The sequence below is a fragment of the Mustela putorius genome, unplaced genomic scaffold (genome assembly GCF_011764305.1).
Source record: "Mustela putorius furo isolate JIRA1106 unplaced genomic scaffold, ASM1176430v1.1 tig00003972_pilon_pilon_pilon, whole genome shotgun sequence".
NCBI classification, from domain to species: Eukaryota; Metazoa; Chordata; class Mammalia; order Carnivora; family Mustelidae; genus Mustela; species Mustela putorius.
Window position 1 is genome coordinate 16336549 of NW_025422115.1, and position 23085 is coordinate 16359633.

Here is a 23085-nt window from a genome sequence, read left to right on the forward strand (position 1 = left end):
TGGTTTCCAAGGAAGACGATTCATTGCAGACCCTGGTCTCATTCCTCCAAACTGTTCTCCAGGCACACAGTAAGGCAGCGGCTGTGCCCCGTGCTCCCCCTCCAGCTGGCGGCCTCTCTGTCCTGTCAGGGTTGGGGCAGAACTCCTGCCGGCACGTGGCACTTAATGAGAATAGGAAGGCTTCCACCCACCCCCCCAGGCAGCTCTACCCCGAGCGCTGCGGTCCCCCCAGCATCCTGGTCACACTTAGGTGGCAGGAAGGGGATAAGGAAAGAGCACCCGGCTGTTAAGGGTGCACCGATTCTGGTTTGAGATCCTGGCCTTGATGAGTTGAGGGGAAAATGGGCAGGATGGAGTTATCCTGAGGGGTGGAGTGAGGATGATGTGGGACAGCAGAACGCCTGAACCGCTGTCGCTGTCCATACTCACGCAGCTGGAGCCCGGGGGGCTCTCTGGAGCAGGGCCCAGGCCAGGTACGCGCTGAGCAGCTTGGGAAAGGCCAGCTGCCCTGCCCTGCTGGGGCAGGCCTGGGGGCAGGAGGCTAAGGACAGAGAATAGTTGAGGGTGGAAGCTGAGCAGCTCAGAGCCTGGGTGCTGAGGGAGGGAGGTCTGCCAAGGCTGATGCTCGAGGTGGGGTTCTCTTCCTCGCATGGGGAGGGAGAGGGGGTAGCGGTGGGGCCTGGGCTGGGAAGGTTGGGGCAATGGGGCTGGGGTGGTTTCAGACGTGCACCAGGATCTCCGGTAGGTCATGGTGCAGGGAGGCAAGGGGCTTGGGGTGAGGGAAAGTGGAAGAGGAGCTGTGGGCGTGGAGGTTTCCCTTGGTCTTGCCTTCCGATGCCTTGTTTTGGGGACTCTGGCTCCAGCATGGGCTGACGAGTGGAGGACGGTGGTGACGGGACACACAGAGCTGTGAGCTCTGCCCCCGCCTCAGACACACAGGGTTTCCTCCGCTCAGGGCCCCTGGTCCCCCTGGGCGGCTTCCCCAGCAGCCTGGCATTCTTCCCAAGCCATGTTCCGATTCTCCAGCTGAGACGGGTGACCAGCACCAACCACTCCGCTTTCTGATTGCTTCCAGGTACCTTTAAGACCTTCCTGTGATATCCAGGAAGTCAGGGATTGTGCTCAAGGCAGCCTGTTTCCATTCAGAGGTCTGCAAATTTGGGAGAACCGGATCTTGGCATCCAGCTCTCTCCTGCCCCCACCATGTAGAATCCAATTTTTAAGTTTCTGCTATAATTGCCTAGAGCCTCTCTTAACAGCGTGTGATCCACCAAATGCAGTTCTTGGCTCCTAAGGCACCAATGAAGTTCCCTCCCTATCAGAGCACAGGCTCACTTTAAAGGAAGTGTAATTTGCTGGGCCCTGGAGAGCAGGCAAAGAGCTCCCGGAGCAGAGGGTGCACACTCACAGCCCCAGGAGTCCAGAGACTAACTTGTACTGGTTAATCCCAGGTGGGAAAGATCCAGATTGTCTGGATCTGAATTGAAAGCAATCTGCAGGCATATGGAAACCAAAGGCTCTATCCTAATGCCTGCACAACCCAGAATAAAAGAGAAGACTGGTCTTGCCGAGGACCCACTGGTAGAATTTCCAGGACTGGATCCCATACTGGGTAGAATGACCTGGAAGAACAGAGCTTCCAGTTTCTTGAGCCTCGATCTGCCTCTCCTTGCCATGTCTGGCTGGAGCAACCCTGAACTGGTCCCGCCACCTAGGCCAAATCCTTTGAGGCCCAGGTCAATGGAGCTCTAGCCCGCAGCCTGGCTGGTAAATGCTGCTGCTCTGTGACTGCTCCGCCCCAGCTATACCCCCCCCCCGCCAAAAGCCGGTGTGTTGTGTTCACAGCTAGAAAGGGCAGTTCCCTGGACCCTCCCCAGCATGCAGGCTGAGAGCTGTGGCAGGAAGCGCTATGTCCCTGCGGGCTGACTCCTGGCTTTTGTTGTAACCCTTGCTCCCGGGTCCAGATGGTGCAGGTGGAATTCTGAGGCCCAAGCCAGTGTGGGTTTGCTTCTTTGACAACACAAAACTCGAGTCTGGCAACCACCGGATAGCAATATGCCTTAAATATCTGCAAATTCCAGAATGATCGCTAGCGGAGAGGAGCAGAAACACCAGTGTGGGTACAGGGTCCACCATACAGGGTTTAGAGGTGTAAAATCTGGTCTAAATTTAGAATCTACACGTTTGCATTTCCATCCATTCTACTCATAATAATGATGCAGCTGTTGCTACCCCTGCCAACTGCTGACTCTTCCTGCCTAAGCCAGGCGGCCTCTTGGCTACTTAAGGGTCAGCATATTTGCCTGTTGGCCCTCGTTGAGAACCCTGTGAGTACACACTCCTGCACACATTTTAAGGAACAGGCAAAGTTATGCGAATTCTGTAGCAGATGAAGCTCGATGCTGCACGAGGCCTGGCCTCTGCTCCTACTGTCTGCGCGGCTGGGAGCCCTTCACGGAGGGTGACCAGACCCCAGTATAACCAAGCCTCTCAAACGCCGCAGGAGCCCGGGGAAGGCTGTATGGAGACTGGCCACCAGGGGGCAATCGCACACAGCGGACCGGCAGCCCTCAGGGAGCGCTAGGCAAAGCAGAAGGCCGCCTTTGTCTTCTGGGGCTAGTTTTCTCAGGTCCGGGAGGGAATGAACAGGAAATACCGTCCAGGTCAGCGGGGAGCAAAGACCCAAGAGGGCATGAACGCTTGGGGGCAAAACCAACCGCGTCTGCAAGCAAACCCTCCCCCGTGTGTCAGTATGGGAGGGTCCCTGAGAAAACAAACGCCCGTCTCGTTTTTAGTGTATATTAAAACAATTTTATTTACACAGTAACATGATGCCACAGAGAACACAGCAAAGTACCACAGCAAACCAAGGGGCGGCACCACCTGGTGACAGAGGGGACCTTACATGGGTAGATTTATACAACTCTAAAATATGTAGAGGGTTGAAGCTCCAGTAAAGAGCAAGAGAAATAAGATTTTCCACTATAGGGAGTGGGCAGAGCCGTGGGGAACTAAGGAGAGACTGCAGTGAGGACTGCCATGGTTCAAATACTGACAAGGATGACATCTTGCTTCTGCCCTGCTCTCATGCCAAAATGCCCTGCGTATCAACAGAAAATCCCACCCCAGTGTGTTCACACATAACTCTTTAAAAAACTGGCAAGGGAAGGGATAACCGAGTAGCACTTGGAGCAAGTTTCCTGAAGCAGTGTGGTTTCTCCTTCAAAAATGCTACCCTGAAGCCATATAGGGCTGTTCAACATTCAAATTCTCGTGAGTGCAAACACACACACACTTTCCACACACTAGACGGGCAAAGTGGATTCTCCATAATACAATAATAGTCGTAGCAAAATATATGACTCTATACTTCTGCTAGGTTAAAAAATTTCCGACCTCTTTTGATTCCCTGAAACTTTCTTAAAAAAAAAAAAAAAGCATGGGGGTGAGTAGGATGGGTTAGAGGTGAGAAGCTGGATTAAGCCCAGAGGCTCTCTGGAGGGGGAAGCATGTGATGGGATGATGGGAATGCTGGGGCAGCCCACTTGGGTGGGGCAGCTTCTAACAGTGGCTGATGCAAAACCTACTCTAATTTTAAACAGCTACGGAGAAGGGATGTTAACAGCTGTGTAGCACCTTGTACATTTGGGGCACTTGGAGATCTTAAATGATGGTGACGAGTGGTAACCACCTCTGTAGGAAGCTTTATAAAAATGACTTGGATTTGTTAAGAAACCTCCCAGGAGTTCTTTAAACAAACCTACTGAAACTACCACAGTCTCCTAGAGAAAATATTGCCCAGCTCTCAGAATCACATGGATGCAATGTTCCCAAGATGAAGTCAGGGTGACAGCCATGGTCACGTCCCGGGGAGAGGGACTAGTTCCCTCTCCTCAGATACTGGGGACCACGGCTTTCATCATCACCATCATCTTTTTTCCTAATAGACAAAATGGACTTATTTTTAAAAAGTAGGTGCTTTTTTTGGAGGATGGATTATTTTATCAGCCAAATCCCTTGACATGGAATGTATGTGAGCTCTCCTTCTATGGCATCTGTTGTAACTCAACCTCCTTCCCTTCAAAGCATCTGGACAAAAAGGCTGGATTTCTTTGGTATCATCACTATCTGGGATCTTGCATTGTAGCTCCCCGGCTTCCCTTATGGCATCTTTTTTGGTCCACAGACTCCCAACTTTTGGCACTGCCATGAGCACGGACAGCTGGCCTTCGGGGCTGGCCGCACTTGGCTTTGTTTCTGCGCAGCACTTCGGGCCTTTGAGAGTATGAGCTTCAATGAGGTAAAACTAATAACCCAGTCTCGTGGGCTGCCATCCTGTTCACTCGTTAGGCTGGACAAGAATTTGCAATCCTTATCAACTAGTGAGGGCAGTAAAAACCGTCAGAGTTGGCCTGGGGTGCCAAGTCCCTCTCTCCCTCCTCTTCAAGTATGTCTACACTTCATTCAAACACCTAGAATCATTTGGAATTACAGTGCAGTATCCTGAGTACATCCTGATTTCTGGGACTAGTCTGTATTTTTTTCAGATCACTGTCAGTATAATCTAGGGGAAAATATTATATTTGCAGGTTACCGGCAAAGCCAAGTCAGGTTACCTCCCTAACGGAAGAGTTTTTAATTCAAATTTGGGAAGCTAAGTGCAATCTTTCCACGCCTTATTATTTAGTAGGCCCCAAAGTTCTTTCATTTGCAATACTAGAAACCTTAAAATATAGTTTTCCTCCCAGAAATATCATTACTATTTCTAGAGGTTTAGATGTCTTGGCTTATGAGTTTTCTATGTTAACAACCTTCTTCTGAGTCTGGAAGCAATACTGGCCCCCACTTGACCTGATGATGAAAGGCTACCCAGACTCTTAAAATCCTCACAGGTACCTTCTACTTTGACCCCCCAATGTCAGTGGTGCGGGTGCTTGTGCCCTCCCTACACCTCACCCAGTTCATCCCCAGAGGGCAAACCTTGAAACCCACTGCCGTCCTCTTGGCCTCCAATTCTCACTTCGTCTGGGGGTTGGTAGGTCTCATTCATGATTCACTCATGTGGACGCCATAGGTTCAACTGCCCTTTCTCTCATCCGGCGGTCATTCTTCATGAGTTAGCTTCTCAGCATCACATCAGTGTACATTCACCTAAGGGGCTCTCCCTCAGGCTGGCATCACAGTCCTAGTCCTCGCTGTGGGACATCGGATTCTCTTCCTTCCAAGACTAGCTTGTCACCGGAACAAGGCACTCTGCTATATATACATTCAGGCTTCGTCTTGGCTACTCCACCCACTTCCCTGTTTCTCTAGCACCGAAATGTGTCAGAGAGATTGTTCCTGCTCACACGGCTTAAGGTAAAGTTCCAAAGGTGGCTTACTTGTTCAAACTCTCAATAAATGGAAGAATCTGTAGTACGGACTTCAACAGAAAAGAAAAAATTTCCAAATAATATTGAAGACGGTAACTTGACTTGAGAAAACTTAAAGTGCTATCCTAGTCATAATGCAAAACTCTTAACACATATATGTCCATCTGTGTCCGAAGGTAGGGTTTCTTTCCACTTGATGAATGAATTCAAAGTTCCTACTGTAATTAAAATGCGAGTGTAAAAAAAATTTGTGACATTAGCTGACCAAATTTCCCTATTCTGGAAAAATACTCCAAGGAGCATCTGATGTAGTACTTCTTGTCTAGAGATAGTTATTTTGTCTGTTCTGCTCGAACCCGTAACACCCTTTTCCCTCTCTACCTCATATTCTGCAGAGAAAAATTAATCTAGCCACCTCTCTCTGGGAAGCCTGAGGCCCTTCTCTGACTAGGTGGCATTCATCTTTTGCTCTTAACAAGTCTGAATATAAAAACAGTACTGAACAAATCTGGTGCGAGGGAGGGACTCGGTTTACCAGTGCTCTAGGGTAACGGTATTCGAGGGTGTCCATGCCTAGAATACTGTAGAGTTAACACGAAGAAAGCTGGATCCAAGTCAAACAGGGAAAAAAAAAAAAGGAAAAGAAAAAGGATACCTAGAGAACAAACAGAGGGCCCAGGGAACATTCTTCATTAAATATGAAACCTCATTAAATAGTCAACATTCAAATTTACATGGGCAAGGCACCACGAGCATGACATTGAGTAAGTGTATCAATCTGCGGACCGTCTGGGGGAGGGCGGGGAGGACGGCAAAGGGAATGTGCTGGCTGACACGGTCAGTGGTCTGGGTGCTACTACTTCAGTGTATAATTAGGCAAGGACTTATGTGCATGTGGGCTCTGCTAAGGTGAATGAAACAGCAGGCCATGAGGCGAGGCGCAGCCATGCCCTGGGACCCGCGGACGGAGCAGACTGCTGGCCTGCGGTGGTGGGCCCGCTCGGCAGCCGTTCCTAGGGGTCGAGCCCTGCACTCTGGCTAGAGGAGGCCAGGCTGTTGTGGCCCAGTGAGTTCTCTTCCTTGGGAGTCCTGTATGGCTGGCCAGGAGGAGAGGGGCATCCTCCATGGGGAGCCTCACATGGCCCATTTTCTTAAAAACAACAACAACAACAACAACACACAAAGAAGATCACAATAAAATACATTCTTCTCCTTTCTTGATCCTCTTTGATTTAGGTGAATCATATGAAAAAGGCTGTTAAAAATGTTAAAAGTTTAGAAATTTCCAAAAGGCCACTAATGTGCTAAGTAATACTGCACAACCAGTCTTGGCTTTCAGAAGCTCTGCGCTGGCAGGGGAGGGGTCCCGGGGCTCCCTCGCCGACGAGACGCAGAGGACACATCTCTCAACCCTGCCACAGGTCGTTCCCCTCAGAGGCCCGGCCTCTGCTCCCAGCATGCACGTGCACACCCACGTGTATGCACACTCACACAGCTGAGTGACTCTTGGGATTTCAAGGTTGAAGTAAACAGATACTCACAGTTTTGAATAAAACAAGCGCACCCGTGTCCCCCCCCACCCCAAGCCCCCCAGAAGGAACCCTCATTTCTTAGCGCAAATGTGTATGTGCCAAGGGAGGAAGGAGAGGATTTCTGTAGAACTTGCTTCAGGTAAAATTGCAACACAAACACTGTAATATACAGCTCAAAAAAAAAAAAAAAACCATACAAAAATTGCACATATATTCCTAGGAGAGGAGCATGGACCCCACGTGTGGCATGGCTCGCAGGCACTCAACATCCTTGAGAGCCATCCTCCGGGGCCACTGCACAGAGTTCTAAGGAGCAATGTTCCCGGGGCCACTGGGAGGCAGCCTCTTCTGTCAAGATCAGCGTTGTGAGGAGACCCGGCAGTCTCATCAGTGGCTGTCTCCCCTCCCTGGCCTCTGGCTGCCCTCACTGCCAGTGCGCTGTGTCCTCCGAGCAGATCTCAGAGCTCAGCTGACAGCCGTTTCCTTCATAGCTGATGTCTACAGCATTTGGGAGACTAGTTAACACTGGCTACTGAGAGGAGGAAGCTGGCTGATTACCGCTCAGGGGAACATGGGGATCTGGGCTCCACCAGCCATGGCTGTCTACACTGCCAGCTCTGACAGTAATCAAAGCCAGCACAACGACCCCTGGGGGGGCCCCCTAGGGAACTGCATGTGTGGAAAATCATCTCCGGGTGTCCTGCCAGCTCTTTATCAGAGCCAAACTGTATGCACCCTGTGGAGGCATCGGTGACACCCCCTTGGGTCAGTTCTGGAAGGGGACACAAGTGGCTGATAAACCCGAACTTCACTGGCAAGTAGGGACAGAGTTGAGGTGAAGGAGAGTCAGGCAGTGGCAGGAGAGGAGAGACTGGCCGGGCTGTCCTCCATGTAGTTCACCTACTTACCGGGGACAAGGGAAAATGCGTCCATGACCAAAGGACGAAATCTCTCCTTGCCTTTTGACTATCTGCTGGAACAAAGCATAGAGTCCCCAGGCACAAAACTGGCCTGATGCTAAGGACAGCAGTTTTGCCTGGTAAGAGAGTCAGTGATTGATCCTTTAGAGACATAAAAAGAAGTCTGTTGTGAGAGCTTAGTGGATGATGGTAAGACTGGTCAAATCTGTCTATTGCTAGTGAGAATAAATGCTTGGAGTTAAAAAGATAGGTGATACTCAGAATCATGGAGGAGTTGGACACAGATCACTGAGTTCATACCAAAAGAGCTGTCCCTTCTGGGATGGACATGTTCATTTTCTTCCTGCATTTGGGGACAATTAGGGTGAAAGGTGTTCTGATGGAAGGGAACTGCACAACCGTACAGCAAAAACAGACCGAGCTTTGCACTCGGTGTGGAGCCGTGAATGAGCCTTCGGAGGGCACTCATTTTTTTCTGGACAGGGATGGAAGGTTGGTCTCTCTTCTTTCTTTGAATTCCATGGGAGCACTGGGAATGGGGAGTGCACAGGTGACTGGAAGGTGGGAATGAAAGAAAAGTAGCAACCAGGACAGACTAGCGGTGTTGCAGGGTCTTCACAATACAGCCGAGGGAATCTGGAGTGGCAAAAGCCAGATACTGAGCACAGAGCCAGTCCTCCAGGTTGACCCCACCTTCCCTGTCCAGGGACTTCTCGGCAAACTTGATCATGAGCAGTGTTCGCTTGATGTCTAGCCAGTTCTGGAGCAGGGCGCTCCTCTGTGCGGGGCTGGGAGAGATGGTGAGAGTCTGGAAGAGATCTTCCCGGGGGCCCCACAGCAGACACTGGAGGATGCCTTTGGCGTCTGAAATGAGGATCCGCTCAGAAGGGTTGGGGTTGAGAAGGCAGCTGGCCAGCTGCTGCAGGCCCCGGGAATAGGGGGAGCGGAGTGGGATACGAGGCAGGTCTGCCCGAGTGTATTCTTTCTCCTTCAGCTCCGGGTTCTCATCGAACGGGTTGGGCAGGTGCAGCATCTCATAGATGAGGATGCCCGTCTGGAACTCATCACACTTTTTATACTGGGTGGCTGTTATGATCTCCGGAGCGAGGCGGGACTGGTCGCGGAGGATCTCGGGGTCCACCAGATGGCTCTTTTGCTTGGCTTGAGAGAAGTTGCTTACGATGAGCCTGGTGGAACAAGATGAGGTGGGGCTGGCCTCCGCGGGCCCCAGGCCCTGGCTGGTCCCCCCTGGCTGGTAGTGGACGAGCAGCAGGTTCTCCAGACGAAGATCGCAGTGAGTGACGTGGTAGGGCTTGAGGTGCTCCAGGCCAGAGCACAGCTGTAAGAGCAGCAGACACACTTGCCTCTCATACAGGTCCGGGCTCTTCCCGTGCTGGCCCAGAGAGTCCCGCACAAAATCAGCCACCGTGAGATAGGGAACCTCTCTGGTGATGACCACCACGTGGCTTCTCTGCTTCCTGCTGATGAGCCCCTGGCTTGCTTTCTGGGATGGCTCTGTTTCAGAGCAGGGCTCCGGGCTTTTCCCATCAGTTTCTCCTTTCACCTCTTCTTCAGCTTCTTCCATTTCATCCTCTTCCTCTTCAGGGGCATCAGGATCATCCCAGGGAAGCAGACGATTAGGGACTTCTGCAAGGAAATGACCACAGTCCTGCTGGATGTTGAAATGGACAGCCAGACTCTGCCGGACAGCCAAGCTGTGATAGTACTGCTGCGACTCTTTCGCTTTGCTCTTACAGATCTGAAAGAAGAACGCAAATGACACAATGTAAAACACACCCTTTCATAACCAGGCTTCGAGGTGTAAAGGAAGAGTAATGGGGAGGTGACTGGTTAGGAACAGGCCGTGTTACAGTGAAGTCTTCAGGAAGGGTCTTGGTAGTCCTGTGCCTAGTAACAGTAATAATGGCAGGAGACATTTCCCATGGCTATCGACACGCTGAGTACTTCATGTATATTATCTCTAGTCTTTACACTAACCCTTCGAAGTAGGCTGAAGATTTAAGAATTAAAATAGAAAGAAAGAAAGAGAAAAAAGAAGAAAGCCCAGGGCTACCAGCTTGCAAACCCAAGCCTAACACCAAAGCTTGCTTTTTCTACTACACCTTGTATGTCATCTAGAAAACAGAACAATCAAGAATAATTTTTTACCTACTTTCTGTAGAGGCTTACAGCCCAGACTTAAACAACAGCTCTATAAATTGAGCCAGGATACCTTATTTTATCACTGGTCAGGAGGGTAACATAAGGTTGGCCAGGTGAAGTGTGGGTGTTCCTAATTGTAAATGAATGTCATTGTCAAAACAGGCATGCACGGTTGACCGGCAAGGTAGAGGTAAAGCTTGGAGGGCATCATTGGTCTGAGCACAGTGAACATTTCCATGGCAGAACTCTGACTTTCATGCTTTCTCTTAACAGGCCTCTTTTAAAGGCCAATATTTAGGCAGGAAGGTCTCTCCAAAAGAATTTCATTAAGTGGTTATGGATCATGCAAGAGCTTTTTCATCACAAACATTAGCCAAGAGTTCTATATACCGAAACAACGACTACATTTCTAGTCGTCCAGGGCTAGACAAGCAAAAAGTAAATCAAATCACCCCTAAATGGATTATGATGACAGGCTGTGGAGAAGCGGTCAGTGGAAGACTCAGTGTCTAACACTCATTCACAGACTGGAACAGCCCAGTCAGGACAGCTGCTCCACAGGCTGGGACCTGAGGAGCCCGTTTCCTACCTCCAGCAGGGAGATGCTGCTGGATTTTACAGGGATCCAAGCCTCCTGGCAACATGCCCCCGGAAGTGTTCATGCTGACTCTTTGCTGCAGTCATACAGAAAAGAAACACATTTTAAAAAGGATTTTCTAGTTTTTATTTTAAAAACATTTTCTTGGGAGGGTGCTGATGAGTCTCCAGGTCTGAGAAAGAGTGTGCTCTGATTTCCATTCAAACAGCTACTAAGAAAAATATGAACTAGGTGATGGGGACTCAAAAGCACACTTCTCATGATAACAGGGAGAAAAAAAGAAAAAGAAAAAAAAAGAAAAAAACCAAAAAGAACCCTGCCCCCTTCCCTCAACTGGACCAAAGGTAAAGGCGTATCTGGGGGAAAGGAACATCTTCTCTCATTTACTGTATTTATACATATTTATTACACATAGAGTCTTGACACCAGTGATCAACACCACAGAAATCTTTCTCTCTTCAAATCTTATACCACCTACCTCATCAATTTGAGGGCACATCAAGCATTTTTTCTTTAACTAAACTTCTGGTCTTGAAAGAGAGATAACCCCAGGCTGAGTTCAAGTTCAAACATATATCTTTCAGAAAATATTATCTTTGGAAAGCTCTCCAAGCCTCTGTACATGCAGAATAATATATACTCCTATATGCTCATCAATCACATCATGAATTCCTTCTATACTGTACTGTTGGCAATATTTCATATTTATGTGTCAGCAGGTATTTAAAAAATCCTATACCAGTCATCTTTTAGTTGTATAGGAGTTGGATCTAGGACACGGCACCATTAAACCCATTCTCAATTTTAATAATTTGCTCCATATCACATCGCTGGCTGGAATGAAAGTCCAAAGGTTCCAACTCCTCCGTCTTTGAAAAGTCAATCAAATACCACTGAGTTGACTTGAATGAGACTGTAGTTTAAACTCTAGCAGTCACTCTCCAGAAAGGACCCTTACCCAGGACTTGGCAGGTTTGGGATTTAGTCCTGACATGAACTGTGTAAACTTGAGCATCTCAGCCAATTTCTCTGGGGCTAATATACAAAAAATCCTGAAACCTACTACCTCATAGGGCACTTGTGAGGATTAAATGAGATCAACTCTGTAGAGTCGACCTATAAATCTCAAAGCTACACAAACATAACATTGCACATGACTAAGACTATAACCTGTAAACATTAAACATGATGTCACACTATAGATCTTCATGTTTTTTCAAACAGAGAAAAGCAAAACAGAAAAATGCATCTTTCTTTGAGTTTTGAGAGCCACCTGCCCCAGCAATGAGGCTCTCTGACCATGGGTTAGGTGGAGGTAGCTAGAGAGGAAGAGGTAAAGCCCAATCCTGCCCACCTCCCTCTCCCCACTCAGGCAACAAGCCAGACTGGCAGTATGTTCTGGTCTAAGACACACCCAGTCCAAGGCTGAGAGAGAGAGGGAGAAGTGTCTGACCACTCTGTAGTTTCTACTATGTTAAGCTGCACTGAAAAAAAAACTTGCCACTCTGTGGTTTGGCACTGGAAGAGGAGAGGGTATTCTAATTGTGACTGGTCCTCACATCGTGTTATTCGGGTGGTATCTGCCTGCACACAGAGACACACAAGGTTTCGTAAGACTCCTCAGAGCTGTGTGAACAGACAAGAACATGGACACTACAACAAGAATTTATGTTTAGTTTCACAGATCAACTTGAGATAAAGGATCAAAGTGATTTACAAAGGAGAAATGATAAATTGTTCAACCATTCTGGATGCTCTGAAGGAAAATGGCCTGCCTGGATAGCCGGCCCGAGGTGGCCCTCCCTTATCTCTCCATCTTACAATATAGAGACAGGCTGAAGAATAATGGGTCACTTTAGTTTAAAAGGTAAAGGGAAATAGGAAAAGTCTGAAAAGAGGGAAACACACATACTAGGGTTTCTAATTGGTTTACAAGCATGAAAATAGTTATAATCGAAATACAGACCTATGGAGATTTCCAAGATAGGATTTCTTTTATGATGAGTATCTCCTAACTCTTTATTATGAGCCTCTGATGATCTTAGTTTAGGTAGGAACATTATAGGATTCTATGTACCACACAGTAGCAATTTTTCAAATATTAGTAACTCGACTCTTTTAGTTTAAAAAAGGAAACTCGAAATGACCTGACTTCAGATGATAAATTTCTAGTCCAAAAGTTATTTCAGAAAACAAGCCGTCTTTTCCAGAACAAATGGACAGGGTTTCTCCTGCCGGTTGTTGTTTTGACCTCCTTCCCTTACCTGATATTTTCTCTACCAGGGAGCAAAGTGACTTCTTCTGGGCCTCCCTTTTTCACTTATCTTTCTTGAAAGGAGTTTACATTCCTTCCCTAAGAGGGTAGCTGGCTTGAACTGCAGGAATTTCCAAAGAGATTCCACTCCCTAAGAAGAATGATTTCCACAGGACTTCTAAGCTTCCCTAAATTTTGAAACAGGAACAAAACAGGAGCTGGAATGGCCCCATATCTTCATGTAAGATTCTCCTTTTTAATAGGAGAAAAATCATCTCATAGTTGTTTTGACTACATATGGAAAAACCTATTTAACCTGCCACCAATTTTGACAGATCTGTCCTGTCTGCACTTTCTGGAAGGGAAGAAAAACTCGGCGAGAGCCTGAGCCACAGCGACACTAGAGGGAGCTGTGGTATCACCATCCGGGAGTCATTTCCTTGGAAGCTGCAGCAAGAGAACAAAACCAGGCTGGGGAGGGTTGACTGTCCTACAATATGCCAAAGGCCGTCTTTGTGGACCAGTTACTGGTTCTGTGAAGGTGGCAATGCCAAATTCAGGCAACAGGAGCACTTCCTGCGAACAGGAAGAGATGCACGTGCTGGGCACAGTGACCCTGGCCTGCTTGCCCTCCCAGACAGCACCCCTTCCTGAGCCACTTCTCCGGAGGAATCCGGAAGCCCATCACAAGGGACAGCCAGCCAGGGGTAGTTACACATCCACCACCATGGATAAAACATTGCCACAAACATTGTGGGGAAAGGGGTTGTCTGAGTTAATGAGGATGAGGGAGGAGAGAGAAGGAAAAGGAAAGCTATTCATTCGCAGCAACTGAGCATTCAAACTAGTATCTGATGGCTCCTTAGCACTCTCCATCTGTTAAAAATCCTAAAGTGATCTAGCCAGAGCCCCAGATATAGTAGGTTGGGGAGCCCTTTAGCCACCGATGCAAAAAAATGCGGAAAGAAAAAAAAAAGTGTTTCCAGAGCCAGAGCCCTCTCCTGAGGCCTTCTCAGACCCAGGTCAAAGCACACAATGCTTACACAACCTGATCTTCGTGGGGAAAACAGCCTGATAATTGTTCCTCACACACACGCTGAAAAGTTTAATTCCAAACATTCCCTTCAATACAGAGGCTCATTTTCTGTGTTGCTCATGGCAACTGCTCTGCATACCTTTGAGTCAAATCTGCCATTATAAAGCATTTATGTTTATAATAATAATAATCTCAACCTAGACAGCAAACTTTTAAAAAGCAGAGTGTGGGGAGCTTTGACTGTAAATCCCCATTAAAAACAGCTGGGAAGAAGACCAAGTCTATGTGCCTGATACCATTGACCCTCTCAGAATGCCCACAACGCCTGGAACAGGTAAAGAGGACATCCATACATCTCACTGTCCTTTCAGCACTGGGGGGTGGAACAGATATTCAGTTTAAGGCCACACAGTGGGGAGGTAGGGGGAGAAGGTGGACATCTGGCACCACAGTAGGGAAGTGGCTGTGGAATAAATCAGTCGTCGAATGGAGTGGTATTATCCTTTGTCCTTTATTTGACTCTTCCTCCCAAAGGCTCCTTGACATGCTAGTTTGTTGGCGGAGGGTGGGTGGGGGGAGTCTGCCCTCTGTCCTCTTTACTCATGGACACACTCCCTTCCGCAAGCTCATAGCTTCGATCATCTTGATATATTATTGACTCCCACATTTGTAACCCAGACTCTCCTCAGAGCTTTACACTCATCTCTACAATGGCCTACTTGACCATCCCCTCCCGCCCTATATGTCCCATCCCATAGACCCTTAAACTCAACATAACCAAACCCAAACTCTTCTTCCCACCAAAACCCCTGTTCTTTCAGTACTCCCTCTTCTTGGCGAATGGTGTCATTATCTGTCCCAACAGCTGGCGAAGAAATCAAATTCACTCTGGATTTCTCCTCTATCTTCACTCCCTACATCTAACCAATCACCAATTTTAATTGATTCTGTTCCCAAACAACTTTCAAAGTATCCTCTTGTCTCCATCATCTATTGCTGTCTTTATCACTGGCATGGAGTACTACAGAAGATGTCCAACTGGTCTCCCTGCCTCTCATGTGACTCCCCTCAAACACCGGATCCATCTTTCAAAAAAATTGGATCCCACTTGCCTAACACTTAAACTCTCCAGTGGCTCCCACTACCTTCCCAGGAGAAAGGCCTGGTTTGGCCTCCCTTTCCAGTCTTAATTTCTCATGTCTCTTTCACTTCTGCCATATTGAACTATGAGCAGCCAGCTCCCGCCTCCAGCTTCCACCCGCCAGGTGTTCTCTCTACACCCTCATCTGCCTGAGGGATTCCTACTTACTCTTTCAAAACCATTATCACGTGTCAGTTCTGTCAAAGAGAGAAAGCACTGAACACCCAAAACCTCCCTTCTGTGTTTCTTGCATACGTCTCTATTATTACAGACAGCACACTTGCCGGGTCTGTCTTAAGAGCAGATATTTGTATCGGTAGGGCCTACCATGGGGCAAGGTACATTGTGCGTGTTCTCAATATGTGGGTACAAAATACTGAGGGAGGCTACATCTGATCTGGGGTAGCCACAGGGTTATTCACTCAGAGCAGCTAGAATATATGAACAGCTTTTATGAAACAGATGGAGGTTGGCAAGGTGATGGGGAGGGGACAATGCCAGACTAGTCTGAGTAATGAATGCTCATGGCCTGATGACACAAATGAGTAAAACCTGAACAATGAGGGCTGTCCACTGAGTCTGGGCTGCCCTAAAGGCTTGGGGGTTTTGCACTGCACAAACCTACATAAAATGACAATGTTCCACAACATTCCATTCAATTTCCTCTCCTTTTCCCCAAAGAAAACAATAATTACAAAACACAGGACTCTTCAAAAATATTCCACATTTGCTTTTAATTTTCCATTGATGGGCCCAGTCAGCCTAGTACGCCTTCAGCCTACTTCCACTTTATCAGCAGGAAATCTCATTTTCACATTTTACACATTCTACACATTTTACAGTGCCACGGTGAGCCTTAAGTCAGATGGATATTGTAGGGAATGAATTGTAGAGTGGCAAAAATGAGAAACACTAAAGATCACACACACTATACCATCTGCGCCATTTTGTCACATTACACAAAAGCTATCTGCAAACAGGAGGGCACACAGAATGAAAACCTGCAAATGTGAAACAGATAGCCAGTATTTGGTACAGCCTTGCTCTGGCAACACAGGCTGATCTCCTTGACCTCAATTCCTTGATCAACCTAGGAGTATTGCTTTGCTTGCTGTTACAGAGCCAAGACCCATACACATCCAATGCTGTTACCAATATATTAAAAATGGATTAAGTATTTAATACATAAATGCCACCTGGGCCTCAGGTACTCAGAACTCCATGCTCTAGGAATTTGCCAGGAGCTCTGTCAGGTAGGCCAGATAATTTATAGCTTGAACTGCTGCAAAAATGTTCATATGCCCAAGAAACCCATTTTGGAGTCTAGAGAGAAATTAAAAAAGGCAACTGTATAAGATTTTACTATCTTATTTGTAGTTTGTACCCATTAAATCTTTTCATGCTCCCACTCAGCATGTGGATGAAAAGAAAATCACTTGTGTTTGTGAGCTAGTAATTTGGGCTGACAGAATGGTGCCCAGAATGTTCACCTTAGAGAAACTGAGGTACAGCGGAGTTCAATAACCATCTCAAGCACAGATTAGGAGTTCAATTAACTTGAATCCTAATATATAACTCCCAACGAGGTTTTCTCACCTTGTTTGTGAAAGCCATGTCTTCCTTTTCCCACTAGACTATTCATTTTGATTCCAGATTTATGTGAGTACCCAAACCCCTTCCTTCCTAAACCAATTCCCAGTTGACACTCCTAGGAACTTTTGTCCGCACTCAGCCGCATTCATTCATGAAGTGGACACTGACCTACGATGGCTACATACTTGTACAGACCCATGGCTTTCTGTGAAGTTTCAATATTGGAACATATTTGTACTGAATTATGAAAGTGGAAGTGGTTTCCCCCTCTATAATTTTTTCCTTATTACTAAGCCAGTAATTAATTGCCTGTGTCGATAGTCTGAACTAGTTATAAACTCTTACCAATCAGTTATTCCTGTCAATGCGTTTTCATTTAGTGTCTTGCTTTCTCAGCATCCACCCAATTGAGATAAACAATTGCAGGTCAATTGCAATAAAAGATGGTGGTGTCTGCAGTTCACCTCTACTTACTATAAGCTTCTTGACATAGGTGGAAGAAAGGAAACAGCCCACTATTGTACCAGGGATGTGCACATCTTCCCTAAGCTCTCTGAGCTCCTGCCTTGAGAACAAAGACCTGGACTCCTTCAAAACAAGAAGATAAATACTACCCCAAATTTGGGACTCTCGGACAAATAAGGCAGGAATTTATACTTTTTGCTTGTGTGAGATTTTTATCATCTTCCCCATAGTAATTTCATCCAAATTCCTTCTGTGGTCTCACATAGCAGCATTTATTATAAAATGATCCCATAAAAGCATTGATAAAGAATGCCCCATTGAGACTGAGTCATAACTTTACCAACTGGCCACTCTGTTAGTAGGCAAACATTGTCACTTGTCCATTCGGGGAAAACACTGAGGTGTGGCAGGGCTATCCACTGCTCAGGTATGAGATAATAGGACAGGTTCCATGCAGGAGGTTAAGGGGCAGCCTGCCATGAAGTAGGTGACCCTTTGCAAAGCTATTTATTCCTCTCTGGCCTCAGTTTCCTCCTGTATATGATGATGAATGATGAATGCTGCTCTTCTAAAGTTGTCTTGAGTCTACTTTGTAGAGTCTACTCTACATGTTTGGTCAGTGGCTACCCAGATTCTTTGAAAGGAGGCAAAAGCAAGGTAGACTTTATTCAGGACACGGAAGTTTCAAGTTCATGCTTAAATTTGTGGTACATTTTATTTAGAGAGCAGGGAAGTTAAGGGTTGGAGGCCAGCCTAAACGTAGCTCAGAGACAGGTCTGATCTGTAGGGTGGTGGCTTCCCAAGTGATGAGGGGATAAAAGGAGACATGAATGAGACAGAAACAGAAGTTGAAGGTTAAATATTGTTTGGGCATCAATTTGGCCTTTCCTTCACCAAAACTCAAAAGTAGGCTGTGCTTACCACACCCACAGCCTCCCTGTTCCATACACTCTAACCGGCTGCATCTGGTGTCTGCTCCCACTGTTACCAAGACTGCATTTTCTTGAGATTTACTAGAGACTGAACTCCTGCCTTCTCCTTATTCTGCTCAAATTTTCTGCAATCCTGCATTCTCTGATCTGTGGGTCCTTGCCCTCTATTCCTGCTTTGGGTCACTTAGATGAGTAGGCCTTTTCCTGATTTTGTAGACTCTCCTCCTGGGGTGGTCTCTCATCCTAAATCCAGACTCTCACCAGACATGGTCTACCACTTGTTTCAGCTCTTTGACCACCTGCCCCTTCTTTCCCACTGTTCGGATATTTACCCGGACTACTGCAGTAGCATCATGACTGGTTTCTCTTCTGGACTCTTCCCATCATAGTTTTCCTCTAAAATCATTTCACCAGTTTTCTTCCAAATTAATTGATCTTATGTTATCTCTCTCTTTAAAAATCCTTAGTAGTTTCCCATAAAACACAAACTAAAGTTTAACTTCTTGAACTCATATTTCAAATCTCTAAATGTGGTTCCAGATCTTTCCATAGCCAAATTTTTCAATATTCTCTTCAGGCACTCATTCATTACAAACAGAGTGAAGTGTTTGGTCCTGAGATAGTGTTAACAATGATTTCTTTCATTCATTAGTTGTCATTCACCTTTACCTTTCCACATACCACTCTGAACCCTTCATTATAATGTCTTGTTTAAGAGTAATTTATGCCTTTGTCCCCCCCCCCATTGGAATATAAGTTTCTTGAGGGTGAGGTTTTGTTTTATTCACATGTATTTCTGTAAACCCACACAGATATCATAATTTTTTCAACAGTAAATGTTTTCTGAAAGGTCAAGAAATACTTACTGAATGCCCATTATGTACACGGTACTATTTTGGATAGTATATATTGCTATCTGATGCTAAATATATTAAATCAACAGGGTAACAAGGATACAAGCATTAATAAACTATGGTCCCTGCCATGGGAAAGCTCAGGTGTAACAGTGGGGAAGGAAGGCATGTGACTTTAACTGTATAATAGTACTGCTGTAGAATCATAAAACTGTAGCATGATCGTGCAATGATAGAGAAATCCACTAAGCATAGAGTGGGTACACAGAGAGGAGCTGTCAACATGTTCTCAGAACATCAGAGAAGAAAATTCACAGAGCTGGGTTCTTTAAGAAAACAGAAGTTTTCTAAGGTACAGGAGAAGAGCGTGGAGGAATAAATAGGTACCATTTACTGAATGCTTTCTTTGTGCCAAAGCATGCTAAGAGCACTATATACATCAATCACTATGTACATACAGACTCCTGTGATTTTTCACAATGGCTTTAAGAATGATGTATTTTCTCCATTTTGCAGATAAAGATACTGGGTGTAGAAAAGGCATGTAACTGGACCAAATTATCATAGCTACTAAATTGCTGAAGTACAAATTTAAACCCGGGTCTGTCTGACTTAAAAGCCCAAATCCTGTGTCGACAGTCCTCAAATTCTGTGCAGGAACCACCCAGAGTGTTTGCTAACAATGCAGTTTCCTAGGCCTCACTGCCAGAGACTCTGATTTTGTAGGTATGGGATGCGGCAGTGGAAAGTATGTTTCCACTGAGGACCCTCAGGCGGTACTGAAATAGGTCACCTGGATGTGACTGTGCTCTTCCCAGAAGCGCAGTCCAGAGAGAGGAACCAGTGTGTGCAAGGCTGCGTAGCATGAAATAGGAGTATTTATAATTCGTGCTAGAGGATGAAACTACAGGGATCAATAACTAAGGATACCTGCCTTCAAGGAGCTCAGTGTCAAATGATCTAAAATCTTCAAGTCACTGTTTTTTTTAAATTAAAAAAAAAAAAAACCATTATGACTATATTTAAGAAAACAAAATTAAAATCACCTATAATTATCACTACTCCAACATAGCCATTAATTGCATATTACCATTTTGTACGTGAATTTTTAAAAAGTTACGATCATACTATTTGGTATTCTGCTACTTTCATGTGATGTTTTACCAAAAAATGTTTTCCACGATTTTATAGGGTCTTCACAATTACTATTTAATGGCCACAGACATTCCATTGGATATTACTATAATTTATTAAATTTTTCCTTAATATCAGACTCTCGGTTTGTTACCAATTTGGGGCAGTGCTAATATTCTTGAGGATGCTAGCATTTAGTAGCTTTCTCTCATGATTTTAAGGAGAAATGTTTACATCTTTCAAGTAATGAGAAAGAAAGCATGTAAGTGCAGAACCTATCTAGATACACTCAGACCAGTACCCAATATTAAAGAATAATGAGTGATCTAAAAAAAAGTTGAGCAGTAATTTTCCATTACTGTTAATAAGAATAATGCATAATTTTATATGTACTTTACAGTTTAGAAAGGAGTTTCACCACATTAACACATGTGCGTTATAACAATCTTATTATGAGGTAAGTAGAGCAGTTAGTATCCATTCATATGGTAACCAAGAGAGGTTACATGACTTATCTGGAGATACACAGAGACTGATTCAGAATTTGGACCCGTGTCAGCTTACTCTAAATTAACTCTTCTTTATTATGTGTTGTGATATCTTTTAGTTTAAGATCAATAGAACTACTAAAGCTGTTGAATGAAAACCAGAATATGGACTGAACTGTGCCCTTCCTACATTTGTATGTTGAAGCCCTAACCCCTAAATGCACTGTACTCTTTCCCTCGCTCTCACCCCCGACATAAGACACAGTGAGAGGGCAGCTGTCTACAAGCCAGGAGGAGAGCCCTCTAGTCTCCAGAACTGGGAGAATGGACATTTCTGCTGTCCAGCCATCCAATCAGTCTGCGGTGTTTTGTTATGGCAGTTTGAGCAGACTAAGATTTGGGTCCTAAGAAGTGGGGTACTACTGTAACAAATACCCACAAATGTAGAAGCAGCTTTGGAAATGGATAGAAGCTGGAAGAGTTTTAAGATCCACGACAGAAAAAGCTTAGATAATCATGAATAGACTATTGCAAAATATGAACATTAAGGGTTATTCTGGTGATGAATCAGACAGAAATGAGGAACATGTTATTAGAAAATAAGAGAAGTGATAAAAAACAAATGACAAAGAACTTGGCTAACTTGTTCTAGTATTTTATGGAATGCAGAACTTGTGAGTAATGTAATTGTGTATTTAGCAGAGAGATTTCTAAGCAGAGTAGTGAAGGAGCAGCTTGTTTCCTCCTAACTGCTTATAGTATACATGCAAAAGGGGAGACATTTTAAGCAAAATTGTTAAGCAAAAAGGAACCAAGGAATTGTTAAGCAAAAAGGAACCAAGACTTGAAGATCTGGAAAATTCTAAGCCTATCCATACTGCAACAAACAATAAGTTCGTTCTAAAAAGAATTCTAATAGCGGGTTGAACAGGCATTTGTCTAAAGAGATCAGGGGTGTGACTCATGACCTTAATCAGTCATCTCAGGAGAAGCCAGAAATAGAAGAGGATTCTCCCAGCAAAGACACTGCCAGTTTGAGCTAAAGGGAAAAAGAAAGCAGGATGGAATGAAGGAAAGCTGTTGGACTTCTTGGATTCGACAGGACTGGTCCTTGGATTCGACAGGACTGGTCCACAGAGCTATTCAGCTGTGAAAGGGCATTATTCTTTAAGGAAAGGGAAGAATGACCCTGAGGATGTTTCAGAGTTTGTCAGGGCTTATTACTCCCATCACAAACCTAAGAGATAAGGCTGTTTCCTCCTGGGTTTCAAAGGGTAGGGCTACCTCTCCAGATTTGGAAAGCCAGGATGACCAGCACCTCAGTGGTAGGCTACCTTAGCAGGGAGCCATGTAGATGGTCCCTCACAGAGGGCAGTGTAAGCAGGGCCCTTACCAAGAACCAAAGGAGCCGAGTGTTTAGAGCCATGGGAGTGATGCTGCCACCCCAGTGGGCCTGGAGGGTAGAGTGCTGAATCAAAGAGGATTATTTGTGAGCCTTCGTATCTAATGGAATTTATCTTCCTAGGTTTTGGACTTGCTTGGGATCCATCACCCCTTCCTTCCTTCTGATTTCTCCCTTTCAGAATGGGACTATCTTATTGCATCGTTGCATTTTTTTAAAATTGAAATATAATTAACATAGTGTTATATTAGTTTCAGGTGTACAATATAATGATTCAACAGTTCTATGTATTACTCAGTGCTCATCACTACAAGTACACTCTTAATTCCCTTCACCTATTTTACCCATCTCCCCATGAAGCTCCCCTCTGGCAACTACCAGTTCATTCTCCGTCTTTAAGAGAATTTTTTTTTTGGGGGGTCTCTTTTATCATTTGTTCGTTTGTTTTGATTTTAAATTCCACATATGAGTGAAATCCTATGATATTTATCTTTGTCTGACTTATTTTATTTAGTGTTATACCCTCTAGGTCTATCCATGTTTTACAAAATGTCAAGATCTCATTCTTTTCTAGGCTGAATAATATTTCATTATATTCCATTCGTGCATATATACATCTTCTTTATCCATTCATCTATTGATAGACACTTGGGTTCTTCCCATATCTTGGCTATTGCAGTAAATACAGGGGTACACAGATCTTTTCAAATTAGTGTTTTCATTTTTTTTGGCCACCACTGTATTTTGGAAGCACATAACTTGTCTAGTTTCATAGGGTCATAACCTAGAGAGGAAATCTGCTTCAGAATGAATCAGACCCTGAGTTACACCCATGCCTGATTTAAGTTATATTTAGATAAGACTCTGGACTGTAGACTTTAGAGTTGATGCTGAGATGATTTAAGACCTTTGTGCCTATTGGAATGAACTGAATATATTTTGCATGTGATAAGAACATGAATTTGGAGGAGTAAGGAGCAGAATGCTACAGACTGAATTCTGAGTCCTGAAAATTCATATGTTGAAGTGCTAACCCCTGAGATAGTCTGATTTATAAGACAAGGTTAATATATATATATTTCTCCAATATATTTGGTCTTCATTCTTGGTTCCTGACTCACAGCAACCCAAACCCTTGGAATTTCATAAGTATTGAGAGTGACAAAGGTGTCTCTTGTTATGTTAATAAAGTGATTTTTGG

At 45.2% G+C, this 23085-nt stretch overlaps 1 protein-coding gene across 6 annotated transcripts in view; it reads right to left on the reverse strand.

Moving 5' to 3' along the window:
* Positions 1-2788: 2788 nt before the first annotated feature.
* Positions 2789-23085, reverse strand: part of PEAK1 (pseudopodium enriched atypical kinase 1) — a 309411-nt gene continuing 289114 nt past the window's right edge. For all 6 annotated transcript variants that reach the window (XM_004758478.3, XM_004758477.3, XM_045070736.1 and 3 more), the window contains one exon: positions 2789-9583. In XM_004758478.3, the coding sequence (XP_004758535.1) occupies positions 8420-9583 (1164 nt within the window). In that variant the 3' untranslated portion in view covers positions 2789-8419. The remainder of the gene's footprint in view (positions 9584-23085) is intronic.